We start from the raw sequence: 25,648 nt of genomic DNA on the forward strand, positions 1-25,648 counted from the left end.
AAACCCTGAATTTTCCATGAGTGAAGACCTCCTACCAACAAAACAGTTACTGCTCCTCCTCCAACAGCAGCTCAATTCAAAATCTTTCTATAAAAAACAACAAACAAAACAAGTCTCATGTACCAGCCCCTGAATGCTTGATTATTGTCACACTCACACTCGCCCCTTCATTCCACCAAGTATCCTCAGATCTTTGAGCGTCCATCTTTGTCTCCCCCTGCAGCCCAGCAGCTCGACCCCTCAGGCCGAGGCTGAGTATGTGGGGTTTATTTATAAACAAGCGTCCTCTGTTCCACGCGGAGCTGGATGTGTGCCGGCGAGCACGTGAAGGGCCCACAATGAGAGCAACAATGCTACAATGGGCAGCGATGACAACAAAAACAAAACAAAAAAACTTTCTGTTCTGTGTCGGGTTTCTATATCCAGAAACAGCTCTAACTGAGGAAGAATCAATCTACTCATCATCTGGTCTTGGGCAGAAACACCTCCAATATGACAATGAGTTTTGTTTTTATGACAAAAACAAATCTGCAATTTATAGTTTTACTTTGACAGGGTGCCTTCAGGTAACAGACACTTAAATTTAATGATTTTAAAAATCTTTTTCAGATGCTTTTTCTTATTCGAAGATTGCAGGTATAAAGGTGAGTTGTATACACAGCAGGGGTAGGTTTTATTTAGGAATAAGGATATTAAGAGTGAGTTAAGTTAATCTATATTTTGCCAACTGTACTTTATAAATATACAAGTACAAGGTAAAAAGATTGTATTAGGTTCAGTGGTAGGTTTAAAGATTTGTAAAGTCAGAAATGTGGACTTTCTAGCTAAACTCAAACTTAACTCTTTAACAAAAAAAAATTAAATATGCATTAATAAAATTAAATTAATTTACATAAAGGATTCTTAAAACTTTTTATAAAGACCTGCAAACATCTTGTAGAAAAAGAAAAAAACAAATCAATGACACAATCTGTGTGAAAATCAGATTTTAAAAGCAGTTTAAAGGGATTTTGTACTTCTTTTTTAGCTCTTTACATTCAATTAGAATTTCAAGAATAACAAGAATTTCCTAAGCTGCCAGCATGGAAAGAGGACTTCATCTATTATGTATGTGGTGTTCATAAAACACAAAAGTTCTGGGTGGATGGTGACATAAAATCCAGTTGAACATTAATCTAATTAATGAAAAAATACTGTTTATCTGTGACCTGATATCACATCCCCCTTTTGGTGTAACATCTTATTGTTTTAAACACATCCCTGTTACATGTTTTATTTCAAAAATTAGGGTGTGAAGAAGCTTACATTTTTAAAAGAAAAAGCTGATATAGGTGTGATTAAGGATTTAGTTTTTTCAGTTGTTTAAAGAAAAGTGGGCTAATGAGATCTGAAATAAGCCGAAATTTAGAAAATGTGGTTTAATAAAGTTTGGTGCTGAAAACTGAAATTGAATCTGCCTAAAAGGAAAACATTACCCCAGCTGAGATGTGATGTCAGCTTTACAAACAGGATGTTTTGTTGGTATTTGAGAACATAATCTGCTTTGTCACTTATGCAAATTAAATTTGGTCGAAATTTAAATGCATTTTGTTTGGCGTTATCTTTTGTATCACAACTTATAAAAAAAGAAAACTGACCTACCTTAGTACTACAAAAGACTTGAAAAATTGAAGTAGCTCATATATACGTTTTTAAGGGATTAAATACAAACTGAATGTAGGAAAAGCAACCTTAGGATCAGATTTTGTAATCTGACTTTGAGTACAGGCGCACAGACAGCTTCTTGATGCAGACTGTGGTGTTCCAAATATTTTTAAGTGTGATTTTTAATCTCACTGTTTGAACTATAACTAAAATTATGTTAAATATTTATTTCATACTCTTAAAGGCGCTGTATGTAAGAATGTGGCCAAAACGGTTACTGCACTCAAATTCAAAATACTGCCGCAAGTCGGGTCCGCCCCCCCCCTCCCCTACAGATTCGAGGTTGCTGGACAGCGGCACACTGGAGACTGATTTGTTTGTCCAGGGGCGGCTGCCGTGGCAGGGCCACGTCACCGCGTCCTTGATCTTTGGTTTTCCAGCGGACCATTCGAGCAAGTCCGGCTTCTCTGCTGCTAACGCTGCTGCCAGGATACAGCGGAGGAGCCGGCTGCTAATGCTATGTACCGGGACACTGCTAATGCTGCTTGCCGTGCTGCTGTAGCTCAGTCGTAACTGTAACTGATGCTGAGACTCTACTGACTGCGTGACTGGTAGACGGCGGTGGGTGGCGCAACAGGCCAAAACACAAATTCAAAACATAAACATAATTTGTGGACCGTAAAGATTTTTTTTTAATGCGAATATTCTGGCTGTACTATTGTTGTCGGTGAGATCAGTATATTATATGAACATTATTCCTTAGTCTCTGTGACATATTAGGATGATTTTACGACTATCTGCTTTAGATTTCTTACATATAGCTCCTTTGACTAAAGTGACACTTACTGAACCACAGCAGTTCCTCAGACTATTGATGCAACAAAGAAAAAACCCAAATGCAAAAGCAGAGAGTTTTTCCCTTTTATAATAATCATTTGGAATCTAACTGCTCCATTATAAAGATCATTAAGCTGAGGAACATTTGGTGCTCTACGCTGGCAGAATCAAGCAGAACAATCTCACCCTGACTGTAAATCATTCAAAGGTCAACCCTGAAAAATGACCTCACCTTGATGGTGGCGTACTCGGGCTCGTACGTGTCGTCCCACAGGTCCTGCTCGTAGTAGAAGAGCCCGTCGTTGATCACTTTGACCAGCTCGCTCGAGAGCTTGGCGCGCGATGTGTGGTGTCCCGTGCGGTCCCCTCCTGGGTGCTTCCTCAGGTAGGGCGGCGTCTGTGTCACGATCAAGATCTTGTTGACGTCGTGGTCGTCGATCTCGCCGTCCGTCTCCTCGTCCGACCAGTCGGTGAAGGTGTTGCGCCGTCCGTCCATCTGCTCCATCTCCTCGTCGAACATGAAGTCAAGCTCCTCCGGTTCGTCCTGCTCCGCTCCGTCCTGATTAGAGGCAAAGAACAAACAAAAAACAAGAAATGATTAGAAGGTGTTGCCTGATTATGAGCTCACTTTTGATCACCATGTTTGATCATGTGCAATTACTGAATTTAATTGGGGAAATTACTAACAACTATTTACGAAAATTTGATCAGTTAATCTTCAGAAAATTCAGAAGGAAACCAACTATGATCATCAATTAGCCATATAAGGTAATTTATCAAGCAATAATGTCAAATATTCTCTGGTTCAAGCTTCTTGAATGTGGGGATTTGCTGCTTTTCTATTTTTCAGTTTCAACAAATGTTCTTCCACACCTTATTTCCTGTGGTGGCAGCCGAGGGTGAGGAGCCAGGCTGAGGCACAGGGGAGCGAACCGAGTCGTCCTTTTCCTTCTGTTGCTGCAACGAGGGGGCCTACATCAGTCAATCAACACCGACAACACAGGAGGAGGAGATAGCAGGTACGAAAAGAAGTGAATGGAAGAGAAGGATACCAACGTGACACGTTAAGTATAAGATGAGGACAGTAGTTTTCTTGTGCAATAAAAATGCATGAAAATAGCTGAAAAAAAGACAAATTTGTTGAATGTTTAATAATGGAATATTGTGTAAAATATAAATGAAACACTTTTGTTTTTGCTCCCATTTTTGCAAGAGATCAATGAAAGTTCAATGATCCAGAGAACAAAATTTTATTTAAGGCATTTACAGGTGTATTTCTGTGACTTTACGACAACAAGTTTCTGCTGGCACGTGGCCACTCTGCATCACAGTCCATGTCAAACCACTGAATGGTAAACTTGACATAACGATCATATGGGTGAGTGGCATTATAAATAATTCCTGCCAGGTTTAAATGAATTTCACCTTCTCTGTGCTGACCTTGGGTCTGGCCGGGGACGGTCTGGGCCTCTTCTTGACCTCGATCCAGGACTCAGAGTCCAGGTCGGGGAGGCTAGCGGAGAGGCCCTTGGGCATCGTCTTGAGGTTAGAGGTGTCTAGTTCAGTCTTGCTGTTTTGCTTCACTGGTGTGGAGGACCTGGGAGAGCCTGCAGCAGACAGAGAGTCATAGAGAACATTTTAAGGCAGATCTCAGCAGTACAATCAAGAACAATTAACTTCATTCTTTTCCATTAATTCTCTTTCTCTAAAAGCAGATCAGACAGTTCACCTTTGGGCTCCTCGGTCATCTGCCTCGGGACAAACTCAGGGCAGTTGATGAGCTGAGAGAAATCTGTGTGGGTTTGGTTAGGCATGGCCAGTCCTGGCAGAGGCCACTTCTCTGGGTCCACCTTCCGACGGATCTTCATGTCGATCACTTCCACTTCCTTACTGTCCTTCAAAGCCTGATGGGAGAGATGATGGGTCAGTCAGTCTGTACAGCACAGTACCATCTCTGCATTAAGGTTCTCACTGATGTCTAGGGACAATAGGTCAAACACTGTTTTTAATGTAGAGCTTTCAGGAGACAGGTTTGCATTTAGATCGACTCCAAAAATGCGATTTTTAATTAGTAGGATACAACCAAAATTTTTAACACATCAATATTGCTACGTATGCTAACCAACGTTTAAACCACACTGTATATTTTAGCGTTTTATTAAAGATCAACAAAAGCTCACTGTAAATAACCTGTAGTCTGGAAGATGTCAGCTGTAGTCAGCTACCTGTTAGACAAGCTGAAGAGGCTCAACTTTTCTTTGACTTTGTTTTTGGAATTATATCAACCTTACTCAATTTTTCTCCTCTGCTTTTAAATCTCAACAGCTATTCTGGGAGTTGTCATTTGAAATACTTTATAAATGTTTTAACTTAAACTGTAGCTGGTGTGACTGTTAACATAATTTTTGTGTCATTGCTTCAATTTCCCAAAATTCAATTAACTTTGGGTAGGAAACAGTTTTGATATTGTTTAAAACCAGTTTTGACTCCTCTTACCACAATATCATCTCTCTCAAAATACACTTGTCATTTCTAAATATGCTTACTTCCAGGATGAGGTTGACGTCGGTGGTGAGGGCCTGCACTCTGTGGAAACTGGCGACGAGTCCAATGGGCAGGAAACCCTCCTGGTCCATCTTCCTCCGCAGGAAGAAGTCACGCTCTAGGTTGTCCAGGCTGAAGTAGTACTCACTGCAGGGGGCAGAGGAACAGGGAAAACTAGAATTACCACCTCGCTATTGTATGCCTCCGTGCACCAGTCAAGCTGCACCAACAGTTTACATTCATGTCTGTAAAAACGGATGCTTCTCACACATATTGTACACGTACAGTTTCATGCATGTACAAAATGTCTTCACCTCATAATTTCATCCTATTCGACATTTGTGTGATATTTTGTTATAATAAGCTCATGAATTCTTGCGCTATGGTCAAAAACATGTTTTGTAAGCTCACAGTGACCTTGACCTTTGACCACCAAATTCTCATGAGTCCCAGTGGACATTTGTGCCAAATTTAAAGAAATTCCTTCAAGGTCCTCGGGTTTTTGCAATAACGAGAATGAGACGGACGCAAGGTCACAGTGACATTGGCCTTTGACTACCAAAATCTAATACGCTCATTGTTGATTTTAAGTGAGCGTTTGTGCCAAATTTGAAGAAATTGTCTCAAGGTGTTCTTGAGATATCACATTCACAAGAATGAGACCGACGAGGTCACAGTGACCTTGTCCTTTGACCACCTGAATCAAATTATTTTATCATTAAGTTCAAGTGAGCATTTGTGCAAAATCTAAAACAAAAATCTCTTCAGATGTCATTGAGACATCGCATACACAAGAATGAAATAGACAAGGTCATGGTGACCTTGACCTTTGACCTATGACCACTGACCACCAGAATCTTATCATTGTTGAGTCCTAGTGGATGTTTGTGCCACATTTGCAGAAATTCCCTCAAGGCAGTCTTGAGCTATTGTGTTCATGAGAATGGAATGGACAGGCGGAAAACCCCAAAACATACTGCCTCCAGCCACGGCTATCACAGAGGCATAAAATCACATGTTTGGTTTTGTTACTTCACAGCTTTTCCTGTGTCTAACACTGGAGGGACTAAGATGCAAAGAGACAACACAAGTGATGGAAACGAAGAGACATTTGAAACAAATGAGAAGCACCCAGTCAGATGACGAAGAGAAAGAATGAAAACAGGATGAGACCACATAGGGCTGCATTAATGAGACAGAAAACACTTAGTGAAAACACTGGAAACAGCCGTTGCTTTTCAAGTGTGTCACATGGAGCCAAATACCTCCCAAAGAACCACTAATCAAAACCAGCATTTTTGACAGGATTTCAAAGTCTCTGAGTAACTTGAGACAGATTTAAACTGAAGGGGGCACTGAGTTCACACAAGGAAACTGTTATGCTACTGTCACCACTTCTTCTGTTATGTGAACAAGAGCAAGAAGAGAGATTAGCTACTTTTATTTTATATTGTAATTGATAAGAATCACAAAACATCTCAACATTTAGGCCAGTTGACGTAAACGTATTTTTGCTTTGATCAGATTATTTTTGCTCAGATTATGTGACAAAAACCAAATTCAGGATTTCATATGTACCAAAATTGATCACATCTAAACAACAAGGCTTATTGACCATCTCACAAGGTTTCTGCAGCGTTCACCAGATTACATTTAAGAGTTTTTAAAACCTTTTAAAACCATAGAGAATTACTGCCTACAGCGGCCTTTGTAAAGTCAAGTTAAGACTTTTTAATACATTTTAAGGCCTTAATTTTGAGGACAATGCTTTTGTAGACTTTTCAAGCCTCGCATATAGCCTGGACTACACAGCTTGAATCCTGAACAGACGACAAGCTCGTAGTCGAAACTGTGGTCAGGAAAAAAGTTGGGGCAAAGACCAACAACTGGAAAAATTGGATCAGACTACTTAACAACCCACTTTAGAGGTACTCATCAAGTTAATATCTGAATAAAGCTTAAAATCTACCATCGCAACAGCACTGTATGTTCAGCAATGAATAACTGCAACCACATGTTCAATTTTTTCTCTCTTTTTGTTGTTCTATATAAATGCTGAGATCAGAGTTGTGAAACTTCTCTTCATTGGTGTTTAGTCAGAGAAGAGACATGAAGAGCTCATCACTTCAACAGCACATCTGCAGGTTAGACTGCAATCCTGCAATACGGCCAAGATCCTGTATTTGTTAGGGTGTTCTGTGTTTAAGGAGAAAGAGAGAATCTAAACTTACATCTGCCTCTTGATGTAGTCCTTCAGCAGGTCCTGGTCGACGGAGTAAAGGTCGTTGCTGCTCATGTTGTCGTAATAGTAGGTCACCGTATTGCCAAACTTCTGGCCGTAGGCTGAGTCTTTCACATCGTAGGACTTGTAGCCGTAGTGGTAGTCATAGTGGCCTGGACAGGACAGGAACAGATTGACAGATAGATTTAGATCAGGTACATCACATACTCATTTAGTTTTCTGAAATATTTAATTTTTACCCAACACACAAGAGGTATTGGTTTTCTGATCCTTCTCATCCAAGTTGTGTTTTCTCTTTCTTTACCAGTGAATCTTTTTTTAAGGCAACCAAAATTGTTTTGCTTTGCAGCTGTTTTTTCCCCACTATTATCTAGTATTTGATGATCAGCCTTAACATTGTATTGCTTTCTTCTACCACATGTTGATTTGGTAAAGCTGGGCGCAGTTTCATTTTGGATTCAATTGCAAGTAGATCATTTACCCAGAATTATTACGCTTCCAGTCCAACCAGTCTTTTACTGAAATGTTTCTCTGCCGTCTGTCAAAAGATGAGCCACTGTTGCCAAATTTAGTTTTAATTCAAATTTGAGGAAAAGTTGTGGGATGTGGGAGAGCGACACAGTACAGGAGCGAGAGACAGGATTAAAGATTTCAGAAGAAATAGAACTGCAATCAACTTGCCTTTTTAGTAGAACATGGAGAAGTACTGAAACATGCATCCAAGTTGTTTTTGAGAAGACAGACATAGATTTCCTGTAATCTTTAAAAGCAGATATCCACATACAAATGTGGAATCGGTGGGGAACGGTACATGATGTGTTATCAGGAGTGTCCCATTTCCGTTTGTAGTCCAAGTAGTACTGACCAATAGATTTATGTGGTAGGTAAACAGTCCACGTGGAGAGCAAGAGAGGCTGAACGCATTGGCCGAAATGCAATCCTGGAACCTATCAGCCATTGCCTGACATCGATGAACCTTTATATTAGTTGTTTAAAATCTGTTTCAAATGCAGATATCTGTTTTTAGAGATTAGCCAAAATGACTGTTGCACTGAAGAGGAAGTCTCCGCTTGGATATTCCCTGACTATACCGGAACCCCCAAAATATTGACAGTCGCCCCTAGAGGCTTATTGTCGTCAGATGGACGGGCTCTGAGACTGTAGCTCCTGTGGTTCTGGTTTAATTCTATTCCATTTTTTTTTTTTTTTTTTTTAAATTGGTGAAATTATGTGACAACAGACAAGGTGACATAGAGGACAAATACATTACACCAAGTGGAGTACAAACAGTGGACATACAGTACAAACAACAACAGAAAACAACATAAAGTTACAATGATACGTATATAGGTAGGGGTGTGTGTGTGTGTGTGTGTGTATTTGTGTGTGTATGAAAAACAGATGGTATGGTATTATGATGTCCAATATGGAATAGATAATATAATAAAAATAAATAAATCAATAAAGTAAAAATATAAATTGGAAAAAAGAGGAAGGAAAAAAAATAATATATATATATACAGTACAGGCCAAAAGTTTGGACACACCTTCTCATTCAATGCGTTTTCTTTATTTTCATGACTATTTACATTGTAGATTCTCACTGAAGGCATCAAAACTATGAATGAACACATGTGGAGTTATGTACTTAACAAAAAAAGGTGAAATAACTGAAAACATGTTTTATATTCTAGTTTCTTCAAAATAGCCACCCTTTGCTCTGATTACTGCTTTGCACACTCTTGGCATTCTCTTCATGAGCTTCAAGAGGTAGTCACCTGAAATGGTTTTCCAACAGTCTTGAAGGAGTTCCCAGAGGTGTTTAGCACTTGTTGGCCCCTTTGCCTTCACTCTGCGGTCCAGCTCACCCCAAACCATCTCGATTGGGTTCAGGTCCAGTGACTGTGGAGGCCAGGTCATCTGCCGCAGCACTCCATCACTCTCCTTCTTGGTCAAATAGCCCTTACACAGCCTGGAGGTGTGTTTGGGGTCATTGTCCTGTTGAAAAATAAATGATCGTCCAACTAAAGGCAAACCGGATGGGATGGCATGTCGCTGCAGGATGCTGTGGTAGCCATGCTGGTTCAGTGTGCCTTCAATTTTGAATAAATCCCCAACAGTGTCACCAGCAAAACACCCCCACACCATCACACCTCCTCCTCCATGCTTCACAGTGGGAACCAGGCATGTGGAATCCATCCGTTCACCTTTTCTGCGTCTCACAAAGACACGGCGGTTGGAACCAAAGATCTCAAATTTGGACTCATCAGACCAAAGCACAGATTTCCACTGGTCTAATGTCCATTCCTTGTGTTTCTTGGCCCAAACAAATCTCTTCTGCTTGTTGCCTCTCCTTAGCAGTGGTTTCCTAGCAGCTATTTGACCATGAAGGCCTGATTGGCGCAGTCTCCTCTTAACAGTTGTTCTAGAGATGGGTCTGCTGCTAGAACTCTGTGTGGCATTCATCTGGTCTCTGATCTGAGCTGCTGTTAACTTGCCATTTCTGAGGCTGGTGACTCGGATGAACTTATCCTCAGAAGCAGAGGTGACTCTTGGTCTTCCTTTCCTGGGTCGGTCCTCATGTGTGCCAGTTTCGTTGTAGCGCTTGATGGTTTTTGCGACTCCACTTGGGGACACATTTAAAGTTTTTGCAATTTTCCGGACTGACTGACCTTCATTTCTTAAAGTAATGATGGCCACTGGTTTTTCTTTAGTTAGCTGATTGGTTCTTGCCATAATATGAATTTTAACAGTTGTCCAATAGGGCTGTCGGCTGTGTATTAACCTGACTTCTGCACAACACAACTGATGGTCCCAACCCCATTGATAAAGCAAGAAATTCCACTAATTAACCCTGATAAGGCACACCTGTGAAGTGGAAACCATTTCAGGTGACTACCTCTTGAAGCTCATGGAGAGAATGCCAAGAGTGTGCAAAGCAGTAATCAGAGCAAAGGGTGGCTATTTTGAAGAAACTAGAATATAAAACATGTTTTCAGTTATTTCACCTTTTTTTGTTAAGTACATAACTCCACATGTGTTCATTCATAGTTTTGATGCCTTCAGTGAGAATCTACAATGTAAATAGTCATGAAAATAAAGAAAACGCATTGAATGAGAAGGTGTGTCCAAACTTTTGGCCTGTACTGTATATATATATATAGATATAAAATATATAATATATATATATATATAATAATAATACCTAATAATGTAAGATAAAATAATATAATACGAGGTAATATAAGACATTATAATATAATATAGCATGATATAATATATAATAATATATTATAAGATCATATGATATAATATAACATAATAATCCACTATGATATAATACGATACATAACATAACCTAATATAATGTAAACCAATATATCATGATAATGACCATACCAAGAATAATTATTGGAATTATTAGAATTATAATTGGCAAATGATATTTATAGGGATATCCTGTAGCTCCTGTGGTTCTGGTTTAATTCTATTCCAGACATTAATAAGAAAAACATAAAAATATCTAAAAGTGTCATAAAAAAAGCGAGTGGACAGAGTCAATGACGAGTACACAGGAAAACACACACACAAGAGCCAAGTAAATACACAAAGGCAAAGTGTGCTTGGCATTAGCTCTGACCGTTTCTTCAGTGCTGCTGAAAGTCAACAACGTTTCCTCGAGGAGACGGGAGAGACATAAAACTGGACTTAACTGACAATCACTCTTATTTATTCCTCTGGGAACTGACTAATCTTTGTTTTCACTTAAACTTTTCGTCCTTATTAAATTAAAAAAAAGATATATAAGCATTTTCACTAGCTCAGTCTGGGGAGGGGAGTAAGAAAGGAGGAGCGAGGAAAAGAGAGTTAGGAAGAGTGAGGGGAGGGGGGCAGTAAGAAAAGACGATGTCTATGAAAAGAGAGCTAACAACAGGGAGGGGAGGGAGAAAGAATCCTGCCAAAACTAACAGGCCTTCGGGGAAACCTACTCCTCCTGCTGGATCCAAGGCCTTTCCTCATTCCAACTCTCACTGGTTGTTATTGCACTTTTTTGTTTTCAGTGTAGCCTCAGTGGGGCCAGTTTAGGGTCACCCACCACCCAGCTTGAGAGCAGAGTCAGCCCAGACACAGCCAGGCTACAGAAAAACCCACAGTTCTGTCACATTTTGTCAAACATGGTCAATCTTCGCAAGTTGTCTGCTTTGTAGTAGTAGTTTTGTATCTTGGAAGGTGAGAAGATTGATACCGCACTCATGTCTTGTATGCTACGTAAGAAGCTACAGTCAGCAGTTGATAAGCTGAGGTCATAAAGACTCAAAGCAGGGGAACAGGAAGCCTAGCTCCTTGAAATATTACTACAGCCCCTTTCGTACATGTGCTGCAAACCTAAGATTATCTTTATATTACCCTGAGGAGCTGTATTTGATAACACAAATGTATGAATCAGCCGGACAGGACATTAAATGAACTTTATCCTGCCAGCTCCCCAGAATAAAGTCTGTGTATTGTCCGACTGAGCCCATGCGTGAATCTAGCCGACAATTATCTGGGGAATTCACAGCAAGCAAGTGGGTGTGCTGATGACACTTCTATCATATGACTCGAGGAGAACAGGATGAAAACAAACACCCGAAAGTGAAGAAGGAGGGTAATTTAAACAAAGACGGCAATGACTAATGTTTAACTGGAGAGACACATCAATCGGCAAGAGCTGAAGCCAAAAACGTCAGACAAATTCGAGGGATGACCAAATTACGAACAAGCTATGTGACCACAGTGTAATCCTACCTCCTGCAAACTCTACCCAGACGCCATAAATCGCCTAACAACCAAACGGAGTATTTCCAGCAGGTGAGAACACATCCGACATAGACAGTCTCCTGTTGTTTGCTACATGTGTAAAAGGGAAACTGAGAAAACAACTTAATTAACACATTATATCACGTTTGTTTAATACAGGAAAGCCACTATACTCCAGTTTAAATAGTAACACTAGATAACTCTCCCTAAAGCTAAAAGTTTCTACATGTTGTTGACATTACAAAGCAGCAGCACATGTGATGTGTCTGTTGGTGTCGTAAATTGTTAATGGTTTGTTTCATTGGGGAGCGTTTCTCTGAGCGCCTCCCTGCTTTTCCAGGGGATGGGTCTAATGGCCTGTGTGTAAAGCTTTACTGGAATATGGTGCTTCAGGTGATGAACCTAGTTTGTGGTATTTCCCATCTTTATTAGCACAGGTTTCTGCCGAGGTAATGGCATACATTATGAGTAAGAGGCCTGGCCTTGTTGGGTCCAAACGGAGCTTTGAGGAGCCAAACTACTGCCACACCACTGATGTTACGTTTCTTCTTTTACACACAACAGCTCTTTTTACGTTTAAGGTTGTAAGGTTAGCTGACTTTTGACAGAAAAATTGTAATGAGTATGTAGCTTTGTGAAGTAGAATATCTTATGGGCCGCACTGTGACTGGGTATTAGTGTGTCGTCAAGCAATACAGCTTGTCAGTACTGTACTAATTTTCCTTTTGAGGAGCTGTTAATATAATTTATATCACCTAGCCTTGACCCAGCATTAAAATGCAAATGCTTTTTGTTTGTTTGCTTCAATGCTGAGATCAGAGTTGTGAAAATTCTCTTCATTGATGTTTAGTCAGAGAAGAGACATGAAGTGCTCATCACTTCTACAGCACGTTTGCAGGTTAAGTCTGACCCATAGATTTCATGGAGTAAGAACATTGTTAATTTAATTAACAAAACAGCCTTAAAGAACTTGTGAAATGAAAAATAAACGTTCCCAGTTTTTATCCTCTGTCTCTGCAACTGATCATTTATCTCTCATTATGTGCCAAATATGTCAAAAAATATTCAAAGTCCGTCTTTTCTCTTTCTGTTAAAAGGTTGCAAATGTTAGATGACTCATCCTGCACTCAGGGGTGTGTACAAAAGTTCATCCAATCAAATGACACTCTGGCTGACTAGCTAGCCACACTGGTCATAGATGACTGCACTTGTGGGTTATAGTAGCTAACAGAGCGTTACAGAGAGAGACAGTGTGTGTTTGGCTACCAGTGGGCAAATCTTTGTTTTCATTTCCAAAACAAAATGGCAGAGGTCTAATTCATTCGTCTCTTCCTCGTCCTCCTCCTGATCTAACAGTGAGGGAGGTGTGTGTGGAGCCAACAGTCTGCTGTAACTCCGTACTGTGCTAAACTCTAAGCCCGCCCACTTTTAAGAAGTCAATCAAATGCCAAGGAATTGATTTAAATTCCTCTTCTAACTGGACACCATTCAAATATTCTGTTTTACTGGGAAATCTGTTACAGTGCAGAAGTTTCTACCTTTTTTATGTCACTGTGAATTGTTAACGTTTGAGTATCAAGGTCACAGTGACGCACTGCAGCACATCATAGTAAGTTACTCATCTGGTGCTAAGAGAAGTGTCCGATGGTGACACACACACACAAGCGGCACAGTGGTGAAATCATCACCAGTGCCAGTATTGTTTCAGGAAATGCAAAAAAAGAGGATGATGACCACATAAGAAAGACTTGGAAAGGAAAGTTGTATTTTTGAAATGTTTTTTGAGGACAGAAAACTTGTGGTAAAGTATTTTAAGTGTTTTACATTTGTTTTTCTGTGTCTGTCTATGGGTGGAAAAAAAAACACCCACCTCTGCCACCTCTGCCTCGTCCCCGGCCTCTTCCTCTTCCACGTCCGCGACCTCTGAACCCTCCGCGGAACGGTGCTCCCTCGCTCTTCACGCTGGACACCTCGTCGTGGTCGTCACGCCACTCTCGCTCGTACTTTTGACTGTGCCAGTCTGCAGAGAAAACAACAGCCTTCCCGTCAGCACAAGCATGTCATTACACAAGACTAAAACAACAAAACTACGGTCCAACTGACTTTGCAGAATGCTCTGTAGAATTATTATTATTATTATTATTTTAATCAGATGAAAGTTACTTTTCATCCTTTGCATATCAACTGATCAAAGTAGACGCTTTTCAGTTCCTTGTTAAATATAAGAAACTAACTTCTTTTTACTGTACACTCAAACAGCTGTGCTGTCAAAGCAGAAGTAGCAGATTAGTCGCAGCACATACAGATCTCTCCACATCCTGCTGCTGAGTCATGTCTCACACAGCAAAATGCAGTAATGTCCGCCATTAAATCAACTGCTACAGATGATGTAATACAAACACCTCCAGTAAAACCAATTAAAATCTGCTGTCACGTGTTGTCACAAGTCAAACAGCACCAGCTAACAGCCCCTGGTATTTAACGCCTCATATTAAACCAGCTAGGTGGGATTTCTTCACATCACTTTCAACTCATTTTAAAATACTTATCTGTCACCTGCAGGAAAAACCTGCACACACTGACCTCTGAGGTCGTTCCTGGCATTGGGAGGCAGACGGGGGTTCTCGTTCTGTCTGCTGTTGTTCCTGGAGGCCGAGCGCTCCCTGGGACCCTCGGACTTCACCTCGATCATCAGGGGAACCCACTTCTGCTTGTTTCCTGCTTGTAACGAAAGGCAGAAGAAAAAGCATTTGGAAAACATCCAGTCATCAATCTTTGAATTCTGAAAGGTGTCTGCAGGAATCACCTAAATATTTTCATAAAACGTTTAATATAGTCAGAAATTATTTGGCTGGTAAGGTGAACTTTGAGTAAAAATATAAGGGTTTTTTGTGTCTAAAATGAACTTTAACCTGGTATTAAATATTATTAAAGGTTACGTATGAATCTTTAATATTTTTGTAATTTTCCTTCCAACAATCTCCTCTTTATCAAAAGCAATCAAACAATTAAGTGAGGATTTGTAGGGAGTTTAATTTCTCCAGTTAAACTGATGCTATTGATGTTATTCAAACATTTATTTAACAGTCAATGGGACAATTTTACAAGTTGGCAATTTGGCGAGAAAGGACTAAATATTTAAACTAAATATGTCAAACCTTTTTAATCACCACTTATGAAGAAGGAAAGGAGCCCAGTTAGCCTGTTCCAAATTCCCAGCTGCCCACTGTCACCAGTTTACGAGTCAGATGGAGTTTTAGGATACAACAGCAGCTCTGTATACTGGATGATTAGCTGCTTTACATTACTTTTATCATGACATAGTGTGATCATTACTGCTGAGTGTTTTCTTAAAATAGCATTAGGTCTGCTGCAGTACCTCTGTTGGCCAGCAGGGCGCATCAGTGATCTGCTGTTTAAAACATCTGGCTGTAGGGGTGTTTGTGTGGATGTGTGGGTGAGTGTGACAGATAACACACAAGCAATGGGAAAGAGGAAATGACGGCCAGTTTTAAGTGACGTGGCCTTGTGTCTATCTGCCTATCTGCTGACGGAGTAGCTAAGTGAGGGAGGGAGAAAATACAGGGACAGAAGAAGAAAATGAACCCGAGGATGACACTGAGGCTACTGAGTCACCACTACAGTAGCCACAAGATATAAAATACTGCTAGAATAAAACTACACTTTACACTGTTACAGATCTAACGACAGCAGCAGTGTTGAAAATCATTTTGGGGAACAGGAAGATGGCCGACCGAAATGTTGTACCACTGACCACACTGCTGATTGTTGGTGCAGTAATTAATGTGTCAACCCTCCTCAAACTCAATGTGAAACAACAGCTTCTAAAATTAGTCGAGGGCAGCCAATTCAGGGTTAATCTGCCAGGCCCGGCAACAGAGGTCAAGTAAGTTTTTGTTTGGTTTGCTTCAATGCTGAGATCAGAGTTGTGAAAGTTCTCTTCATTGATGTTAAGTCAGAGAAGAGACATGAAGTCCTCATCACCTCTACAGCACGTCTGCAGGTTAAGTCTTACCCAAACATCTCAATTTTGTTTTATTTCTTTTAAAAAAACAGACTTAATATTAAAATATACTTATGGACATATTCTGAAAACACAAAACTGAGCTGGTCGTTCGAAAAAGTTCCCTTTGGTGATATCCTCACCATCACCTTCTGTATGCCAGTACTGGTTCAAGGAATCAAAATGGCTGATGTCTGGCAGAGATGGAGGAAGTTCCCACACAACAAACCCAACACTTTTTGGGTAATCAAGTCACGAGAATCAGAACACTCACTGTCTGGCTGCCTGGTGTAGTTAAAACCTTTTATTGCTGCCAAAACTGCGACCAGCCATCACAAACTTCCAATTAGGCGTCTGTCACTGGCTCACATTTAAAACGGAAGCTGTATTTGACTAAAAGCACATTTATCATAATTTGATAATTAAAATAAGGGAATATTTAAACTGGTATGAAACGCCTTAGCTATACCATCTTGCACTCCTGATACAGTCACATCTTGAGCAAACATATAGCAAACAGACCGCCTTTTTGTTCTCTACTGGAAAAACAAGAATGTGCTGCCCTCACATCCTTTATTTCACTGCTCCCAGGAGGTTTTATTAAGTTTTCCAGTTTGGTTTAACTGCCACCAAGACAACATGTTCATCTTCAATTTTGATGTCAACCATGGCTTATTTTAAGCTTTAGCGGTTAAAGTCAGTCATACCATTATCAGCAAAGAATGACCAAACTTGGACTTTTTCATGACCAATTAAAGCTCATTATGAAAAAACCCACACAGGAATATGATGGCAGAAACAATGCGAGGGAAATCCCCAGATTCTAGTATTTTCCTAGAAGGTTTAAGTGTTTGAGGAGACAACAAGCAGGTGAAGTTGGCAGGTTACATTAAATACTCAACCAATTCCTGTAGCTTACTTTATGGCAGGTATTATAAAAAGCTTGAGGATGCTAAACAATTGTGTGTTAAATAAACAAATACACATGTGGTCCATGAAAACTGAACATGGCTTTCTTTTGGATGAAGATTCTTACCACTAGAGGGGCAAAAACTGGCCTGAGGATGCCACCAGTGTTCGTTACCTCGATCAGAAATCCTCTTGTGATATCTCAAACTATTTACACTCAGGTGTGTGTGTGTGTGTGTGTGTGTGTTAACAAGTCAACTATTTGCATTGCAATTTTGAGGGTTAGCGTGGATGCTAACAGTAGCACATGCTCCTGTTTAGTATCTCTAATTTCACTATTCAGCATGCTAACTTGGCAGTTGTCTGATCCATATCTACCTTTTTTCTTCGGTCCGTTCTTCTGGGAATCGTCGTCGCCATTCTTCTCCTCTCCGGAGTCGTCCGATTTGGCCTTCAGGTTCTCCTTGCTCTCCTCGTTGCTCTCTCTCTTCTCCTTTGACTCCTTCTTGACGGTCGTCTTTTTAGGAGCCTGGAGAGGAAACAGGTTCAGACGGATGGACATTAAGAAAAGAGCTGTAGAAACTTTTAAACCTATAAAAAGGAAACTGAAGACCTTTTCAAACAAGACGACATTTATAGGGGATTTTGCACCAAACTATTTTGGGGTAGCACATTTTTTACAGGAACTGAAATTGGCTGAAACTAGTGCCACAAATACAAAGTTATCTGCTCACATATTCACACACTGTTACTTTCTGATTTAACAGAGAGTAGAATATGAGCTTAAACCCAAATACTTCTTTGGTTAAACATGCACAAGATTACAGTCAGGCACTTAACCCCTCCTAAAAACAGTGGCTGCCCAATACTAGCTTAGCAATGTTAACTAGCAGGCAAAGTATAAAGCTAATTTGGATTTCTCAGTGTGCCAAAGCGGTGGGCATTGAGCCCTCCTAAGAGGGACTGTTAAAGGCTCCCATCTTTACTTTTATCTTTTCCAAAACCCTAAACTTCCATTTCTTTGCCTGTGACATGTAGCTTTAGCCTCCCTCACTCATTCAGCATCGTATCATGTACGCAACCTGCAAAATACAGCGGTTAAAAGCTACTTATGACAGTTGTTATTTCAACCTGCTAGAAATGAAAAGCCATTTCATCTGCCCCTCGGAAGTCAAGGACTGATTGTTTAAAGCTTTACCACAACTTCTAAATGGTAAATCTATGTAGGGGCAGGGCTTTGTAAAGAGTCAATTGTTGAAAATTAATGGAGCATTATCAGAATCCGAGCACAAGACAACTACTTTTTCTATATTCCACCAGTATACAACAGACACTCAGGCTACAACCACACCGGTACATTTTCTATCTCTGTACACATAAGCATTTTAGCACCATTTCCATACCAGCATGCAATAATGAATACATATCGCATGACCATTCACATATACTGGACATTTGCCTGCCAGTATAAACAGGAAGTGGATTGTTTATTCTGAGATTGGTTGCTTAGTTTCAGAAAATGTCAAACTGTTAATGAAGGTAACGAGTTAAGGCAGTCAAGGTGGCGGAAAACATTAACTGGGAGTCGCTGCAAAGCAAATATGGTTAAGACTCACAAGTCTAGGAAGCGAACATATGAGTCTGCGTCATCGTTTTCAATAGACTGTTTCCACGTACCCAAACTAAAACCCAGTCCTGGAGAGTTCAAACTATAACGGGGTCAGTGACAATTTTTTTTAAAGACTCTGCTTTAGGAATTCAGATACTCCGGAGTTGTGAGGATGCTAGGTGAAAATGTAGCAACAGTTGTGCATTATAAAACTGAAACGCCTCAGACACCAAATAAAGCATCTCTAATCTGTATAAAGGGCATAGTATAAATGAATAGATCCATTGGTAAATTTGAAAAAGACGGTTTAAGTATACCCTACCCAACAAACTAGTTTGTGGATATAATGATACGAGTACTCAAAAATGATCTGCATTCAGAATGGGAGGTTTTATGTTCGGATCAGTCAAAGTGTTTGACAGAAGCATTATATCCATTCATGTTTAAGTTACAAATACAGCTTTGTCATCCCCACAATAAAAGTAACCAGGACAAAGCCAACTTTGCATGTGCTTTAGAGGTTTCTTTATCTCGTCTTTGGTTCAGTCTTATTATAATGTTTAACTTCAGCAGAGCAACACTAGTACAACCACTGTCCTCGAGCCAAGCCTGACCTAACAGGCACTAACGAACACGGTGTAATTCACCCATACATAAATCGCCTGTTCTGGTTATCTTTTTCTCACAGAGCCTATATCTGCGTTTATTCAAATCAAACAGAATTCAGCCGCTCAGCTATCAGCAACACACACATATCTGCAAAGTTTGACACTCCTGAGGGGTTTGCATAGGAACCATGCAAAGTGTTCGACTCAAGTCGAGTAAGTAACTGGAGGCGCTACACATTTCAAACCCCAAATCCTTCTGTCCACATACACACCCACACACCGTGACATGCTCAGCCTTCATTGCAAACTAAATCTAATCACACTGAACCCAAAGACCCACTCCAAACATGCAGTGAAGTTCTTAACAACGGTGTTAACAGTGAATCTCACCAAACAGCAAACAGCAAAGGAGGTGCGAGCAATTCTGTTGTGCAAATAATAACCTGTGTGAAATACACCGCTTTTAAATTGAGTGAGATAACACTGGTGGGAAAATGATTTTCGGAAGCCGAAGGAACACATTTTAAATCTAACTCAAGTAAGCATTTGTACTTATCACAGGCTGCAGGGCGTCTGATCCCTGTCCTCTTTACTTTTGGTTGCTTCCAGGGTTAATAGTGTGTGTAATGACATGTTGGGGCTTTTAATTTAATGCTCTTTAATACTTTCCACTTACGATATAAAAGGAGGATCCACCCAGGCTGCCTGTGGAACCTACAATTACATTTTATTTGGTCTAATTTATGCACGTCATTTATTTTTTTCCCAGTACAGTTTCTGCAAAGTTTGTGCATTGTGTTGTGTCCTTTACAGACATGGAATACACAACATTGCTGGCTTCTTCTGTCTGTTAGTCAGTTATGTAAATGTTAGTTATGGCGGGAACTGCCCATTGGTTCGACAGCCCATTGGTTCGACATCCCATTGTTCCGGCCATATTAAACTCATTGTTCTGAAGTCCGTTCTGAAATCATCATGATGCCCTGTGGTTAAGGTCTGGTTAGGTTTAGGCACAAAAACCACTTGGTTAGGGTCAGGAAAAGATCATGGTGTGGGTTAAAATGAAAAAGAAAGTGACAAACACATAAACTGTGAGCCTGCTCCGCCTCAAGCCGGTCGCAGCGTACCATGCGCCCGCCGCGAGCCGTTCAGCACCGCGGACAGTCGGACTAATGGGATGTCGAACCGATGGGCTGTCGAACCAATGACATGGACCCAGTTATGGCTTTATTCAGATTCAAATGATAGGACAGTTATGGGAAAGGCCACAATGCTTGCATGATACATGGATACACCCAGTGCATAAGAGGAAGCTCTACTACTGCTACAGAACAGCATTTTCTGTTTTCTTACAGGCTGCATGAGTGATGGATGGATTTGGAAACATAGTTGTGTGAAGACTGAAGATATTGGGGTATCACGAGAGACACTTGCCCCAACTTTTCACTGGGGAATATCCTAATAATTTGTCTCAGTTTCATCATTTATAAGATAATGAATCTTGCTGCCTCTTTAAAATGTCTGACTAATGACTAATCTAACTCCTAACTGATCACAAGCTGTGTGTGAGGGCTTTTACTGGCATTAAAAATAAAGAATAAATGGAAGAAGTGCTGGTTTGATTGTTGTTGTGGTTGTAAAAGAATTTACTTTGTTTGTTTTTACCTCTTCTGCTCCACACTGTGAGGGGAATGAATCATATTTATAGATGGATTTAAAATGAGAAGAATCTTTACTACAATTAAAAAAAACAATGCATCACAGCATTTCCTGGAATAATATTGCCATTGCAATGTTTGTAACAAGATGCAGGTCTTTGCAGTAGCATAAATGCTTTTGTTCTTTAAAATAGGACCAAAAGAAAAATGTTAAATGTAGATGAAGGTCTTAATGCTGAGCCTATAAATACCATTAGTGTGAAAATATACGTCAAATCATTTAGATGTTTAAATCCAAACACACTGATACTGCCAACATGTGTAGGTAGCTAAGGCATGTTTAGCAATTTTGTGTCGTCACAAGTAAACTTGCTTGTCTTTTGCTTAAATCAGTCCCTCCAAGATTTCACAGGCCGGTTTTGGGATTGTCGTGGTCTGAAATGCCTAATTACACAGCAGCTTTTCAAGAAAATTGCGAAGCATGTTGCACTGTTTACAGGTGTTCTTGCAATAAAATTGCATGGCCATTAAAAATTGCAAACAATGTCGCAATTGCAGCATCCTGGAGGGACAGTTTAATGTGATGAAAGACTGAATTTTTTAAATTTACATTAAACGCGTGAGTGGCGGTGTGCTCTAACAACAAAAAACAACAACAACAAAAAAGAAATCCGACTGAGTAAAGCTGCTAAAAATATATTTGGAGCTTTTAACATTGTAGAAAATCATGAAATGAGCCTTAAATACAACACCAGCCAAAAGTGAATATGGAAATTACTAACATATAATCAACATATCAAAGCCTGCAGGAACTTTAAGTCAAACTAAAACCGGTATTTCTTTTTACCAAAAGAAGCTAGTTAACAACTTAGTTAACAAAAGAAAGTAAGTACCCAGTTTACTTTTTTTTTATGTTGCTGCAGTGACAGCCCCCCCCTATATATGATCACTTTCCTGTAGACTAAGTGGTGTAAGAAATTGCAATCGCTTTTAAGTTCCTATTTAAGAAAAAGAGTAACCACTTTTATTATAAATCGTGGCTTATGGGAAACTTGTAAATTAGTATTGATGGTGCTTCATGTATTTGATGTATGGATTTGATGGTGGTATGACACACATGGACTCCAGGTGTGACCTGGTGTCCTGTCTCTCATTGTGTTAAATAAACAAACAACAACAACAACAACAACGAAGACAAACTCCTTTCAATATTTTGTGATGAACACAGCATGTAGAGAGCAGGAGATGACTAAGCAGGGCTAATGTTAGCAAGCTAGGCTAACTATCTTCTACTGTCTGAGTCAGCACCTCGGGCAGTTTGAGGTTTCCTTACATAAAAAGTGAGGAGAATTTCAATTACAGCTGAACTTTAAGCAGGCTTTAACTGACACTGTTTTATGTTTCTTTCTCTGTGTGGTGCTGAATTCTTATTTTACTGATATCATAAGTAGGTAGGTAGGCAGGCTGCAGGTTTCAAAGGCTGCAGGTTGAACTTACAGTGGATCTCCATGAGTCTCTGACCTGCCTGACAGCTGGCGGGCAGGACACGGTCCGTGTCACTGCCTCGATCTGAACAGAGGGAGGGAAGAGCAGTTTAGAGAAGACAATGAGGTGGGACAATGATGTACACACACACACACACATAAGGAAACACACTCATACTGTATGTAAAAAACACTAAGCTTGTAAGAAAAAACTCCACTGTTAAATAGTTAGAAATAAACGTGAGTGGGGAGAGCTAAACCTTCAGTGTTTGGGGATTTTCAGGCCCTAAAGTGAATTTACAAGTCTGCCCAAACCCCTGCAGTTATAATCTGGTCACTCTGTGCTATGGGTGGGTAAAAAAAACACATAATTATTGCTTCTTTAAAAGCTTGTCTGTGTTGTGCTGCTCTGCTCCAACAACACAAGGGCAATACACTTCTTCCTGTTGCCATCAAACACAATGAAAATGCCAAATGGATGCTGCACAAGCTGTGGATAATAAGAAGCATCTGCTGCGTCTACAGTCCACTAAGCTCCCTCTGGGTTTCAGAAAGTACATCCCATATCATCTCAGTGGCTAAATGGCTAATGTTGTGTCATTACATGCAGACAGGCATGCATTTTTTTTGTGGTTTATTGCTTCGGATTCTGCACAGATGGGAATAAGAGCCGATTATTTTTAGCGAGGACAGGGAGGTGTGAAGCGACGGAAATGAGCCATAAGATTAGACGACTGTGTTTAAAGCTCAGGTGTGAGTGTGTTTTCTGAATCGATAAAGATGTGTGGTGTAACGGCAGAGGAAATGTCGGCAGTAATGCTGAGATCAGAGGGATGCTGATTCATTCATCCACCACAGGAAGCAACTGATGAAGCTTCTGTAACAGTCGTTTTCACCACCAGAAATATGACTCCTGAACATGGCTGCAGTATTAAAAAACACACCAACTAACATCAGAAAACCAACACTACTCGGACAACCTTTTCACTCTGGACACAAAGCACACAACAGAATGGGATGATGACCCAACAAACACACAAAGTCTGAGCCTCACACACCGCAGGCTGAACGCAGCCATGTGCTCACATGTGAAGTTTTTCCCGAGGATTATGGGGGAAGAGGGGTGCTTACTCATGGGTGGACATGAGGTTTTACATACTTAAACCCACTACCACTAAACACCTGTTAGCCAACATACCCATTTGATTTGTCTCAGACTGTTACTTGTAATTTTTGCACACAACTCGTAACAATTACAGAGGCATCTTGACGCTTAATGTTTTTTATTTCTATATAATGTTTCCCCTACTATTACCTTACCCTCAACATGATCCTAGCAGCTCTTAGTAATGTCGAGAATTTGGTTTTAAATTCAAATTATTGACTTTTCTGCACTGAGGCATAATCTTTCCAGAGAGAACTGTGGTGCACCTAAGACTCAATTTTCCCCAGCCCTAAATAGAGGTAAGGCTGTCTGATTATCAATGACCCCTTTTACATTGCCTGTTCAGGGCAGGAATATCACACTATTATGTCACCTTGCCGTGCTGTGTATAAGGTACGTTTGTAGAACGGGGGACAGTGTGGTGTCGTCTTTAAGCCGCCACAGGAGGTGGTAACAGCACCAAAATGGAGTCTGTATAAACAGGACCGCTGTCAAGACGAGATCTTGGGTTGCACGGTGGGATGTTTTGACGACATGTTATGCATGCAACCCGCTGTGGGACATTTAAAAAGTAGCTATTAGCAGTTAGTGGCTTTCTCAAAGAGGAAGAACAGTGGCCATAAATGTCTGCAAATTGAGAAAACAATAAGGTGTGGGAGCTTTTTACTTTCCAAGTTGAGGACGAGATCACTTGCCATATACCAGAGATGATAAATTATTGTTATTGCCATGTTATGCCATTGTTATTGTTTATAAAGTGCTGCCAATGCGCATGTATGCATGTCACACTAGAGGTCAACGCTGTTGTGTTACATGTCACACCTCTTTTGATTTCACAAAGCCGCAATGCAGTGTATGATCACACAGAATGATGCCACTGTAGTTTGGTTGTGTAAAGATGCAAAGGAGGCATAAAGAAGGGACTTAGTAGCAGCCCAATAGTGCAATCTCTGTGTAAAAAGGGCTAATGAAGCGATCAATTATTTCTTTGAATTAATCGATAACTCATTCAATCTAGGAATGCGGCTTATGATTGTTTTCACTGTTGATTTTTTTTTATTGATAAATGTCAGGAAAAAGTGGAGTTCAGCTGAGCATAAGCTGTCATCTTCAAGTGTCTTTTTTTCTCCAATACACTGTGCAAAACTAAATGGTATTAAAGTTACTATTATATATAAGCAAAAAAATTAATTAATTAATTTAAAAAAAAAAAAAATCACATTTGAGAGGCTGGAACCAGCAAATGTTTGAAATTTTAGGTTAAAAAAAAAAAACTAAAACAAGAGCTTTGATCATCAGAATAGGTGTCTGTACTCTAAACACAATCAAGTTCAATGTACTATTATAAAATGAAAAAAAAATCAACACATCCTCACATTTAAGATGTTTAACCCAATTATTACCCAAAATGTTGTCCAAAGTAATTTTCTGCTGTTAATTAGTCTGCTAACTTTCAGCAAAATATTTTTTGGCCACATGTGTCTTTAAGTGTAAGATATACTCTCTGACAAACATTTCTGATGCCAACTCAACACACCAGTGTGTTTGTCACACCAGACCACACTGAAGTGTGTTTTATGCTGCGTGAAAAGAAACGAGAAGTGCAAATTTATTCATGTTACAGGACAAACGTTTCAAGTTTTACTGCCTGAATATCAGGTTTGACTTTAAGCACAGCACCAAACACTTATTCACAACCCTGCAATCAAAACCCAACCTTTATCAAATTTCAGGGTCTATTTCCCAGCGTGCATAATCTGAAGAATTCAGGGACTGATTTACAGCTTTAAATGTTCATGGTGGCGGTGAACACCAGCCCCCTAAGAATAGAACCAGCAGCACTGATCCAGGGGTGGTTTATTGAGGGGGGATCCCTAAAAGGACATCCCTTCCCAGGCTTTGGTCACGATCTTTAGGCTCCGCCCTCCTCCCACCACCTACAATTTCTGCCACCGGAGCCACCGGTTATTCCTGGCTCTGATGATGTGACCCACATTTTACCGCTCTGGGACATGCAGCTCTCCCTCATCTGCGCTCAGACCTGGCTGCCTAAAATAGGGGAGGTCACCAGGGCTGCTCTCCCAGTGACACACTATCGCCCAGAGATCAGAAATAGAAAACGGC

The 25,648-nt window shown here is 40.2% G+C and overlaps 1 protein-coding gene across 15 annotated transcripts in view; it reads right to left on the minus strand.

Annotated features, from left to right (window-relative positions):
• Window positions 1-25,648, minus strand: part of larp1 (La ribonucleoprotein 1, translational regulator) — a 58,207-nt gene that overhangs the window by 5,800 nt on the left and 26,759 nt on the right. Inside the window, exons 4-13 of one of the 15 annotated variants that reach the window (XM_078172624.1) lie at window positions 22,373-22,444; window positions 17,379-17,529; window positions 14,651-14,785; window positions 13,938-14,087; window positions 7,257-7,419; window positions 5,028-5,172; window positions 4,211-4,385; window positions 3,922-4,088; window positions 3,355-3,438; window positions 2,714-3,040 (exon numbers count right to left, since the gene is read on the minus strand). In XM_078172624.1, the coding sequence (XP_078028750.1) occupies window positions 2,714-3,040; window positions 3,355-3,438; window positions 3,922-4,088; window positions 4,211-4,385; window positions 5,028-5,172; window positions 7,257-7,419; window positions 13,938-14,087; window positions 14,651-14,785; window positions 17,379-17,529; window positions 22,373-22,444 (1,569 nt within the window). Of the gene's footprint in view, window positions 1-2,713; window positions 3,041-3,354; window positions 3,454-3,906; window positions 4,089-4,210; window positions 4,386-5,027; window positions 5,173-7,256; window positions 7,420-13,937; window positions 14,088-14,650; window positions 14,789-17,378; window positions 17,530-22,372; window positions 22,445-25,648 lie in introns of all 15 variants that reach the window. The other 14 variants (XM_078172621.1, XM_078172623.1, XM_033641848.2 and 11 more) reach the window with 14 other exon arrangements.

Source organism: Epinephelus lanceolatus, chromosome 11, assembly GCF_041903045.1.
Source record: "Epinephelus lanceolatus isolate andai-2023 chromosome 11, ASM4190304v1, whole genome shotgun sequence".
Classification (NCBI taxonomy): domain Eukaryota; kingdom Metazoa; phylum Chordata; class Actinopteri; order Perciformes; family Serranidae; genus Epinephelus; species Epinephelus lanceolatus.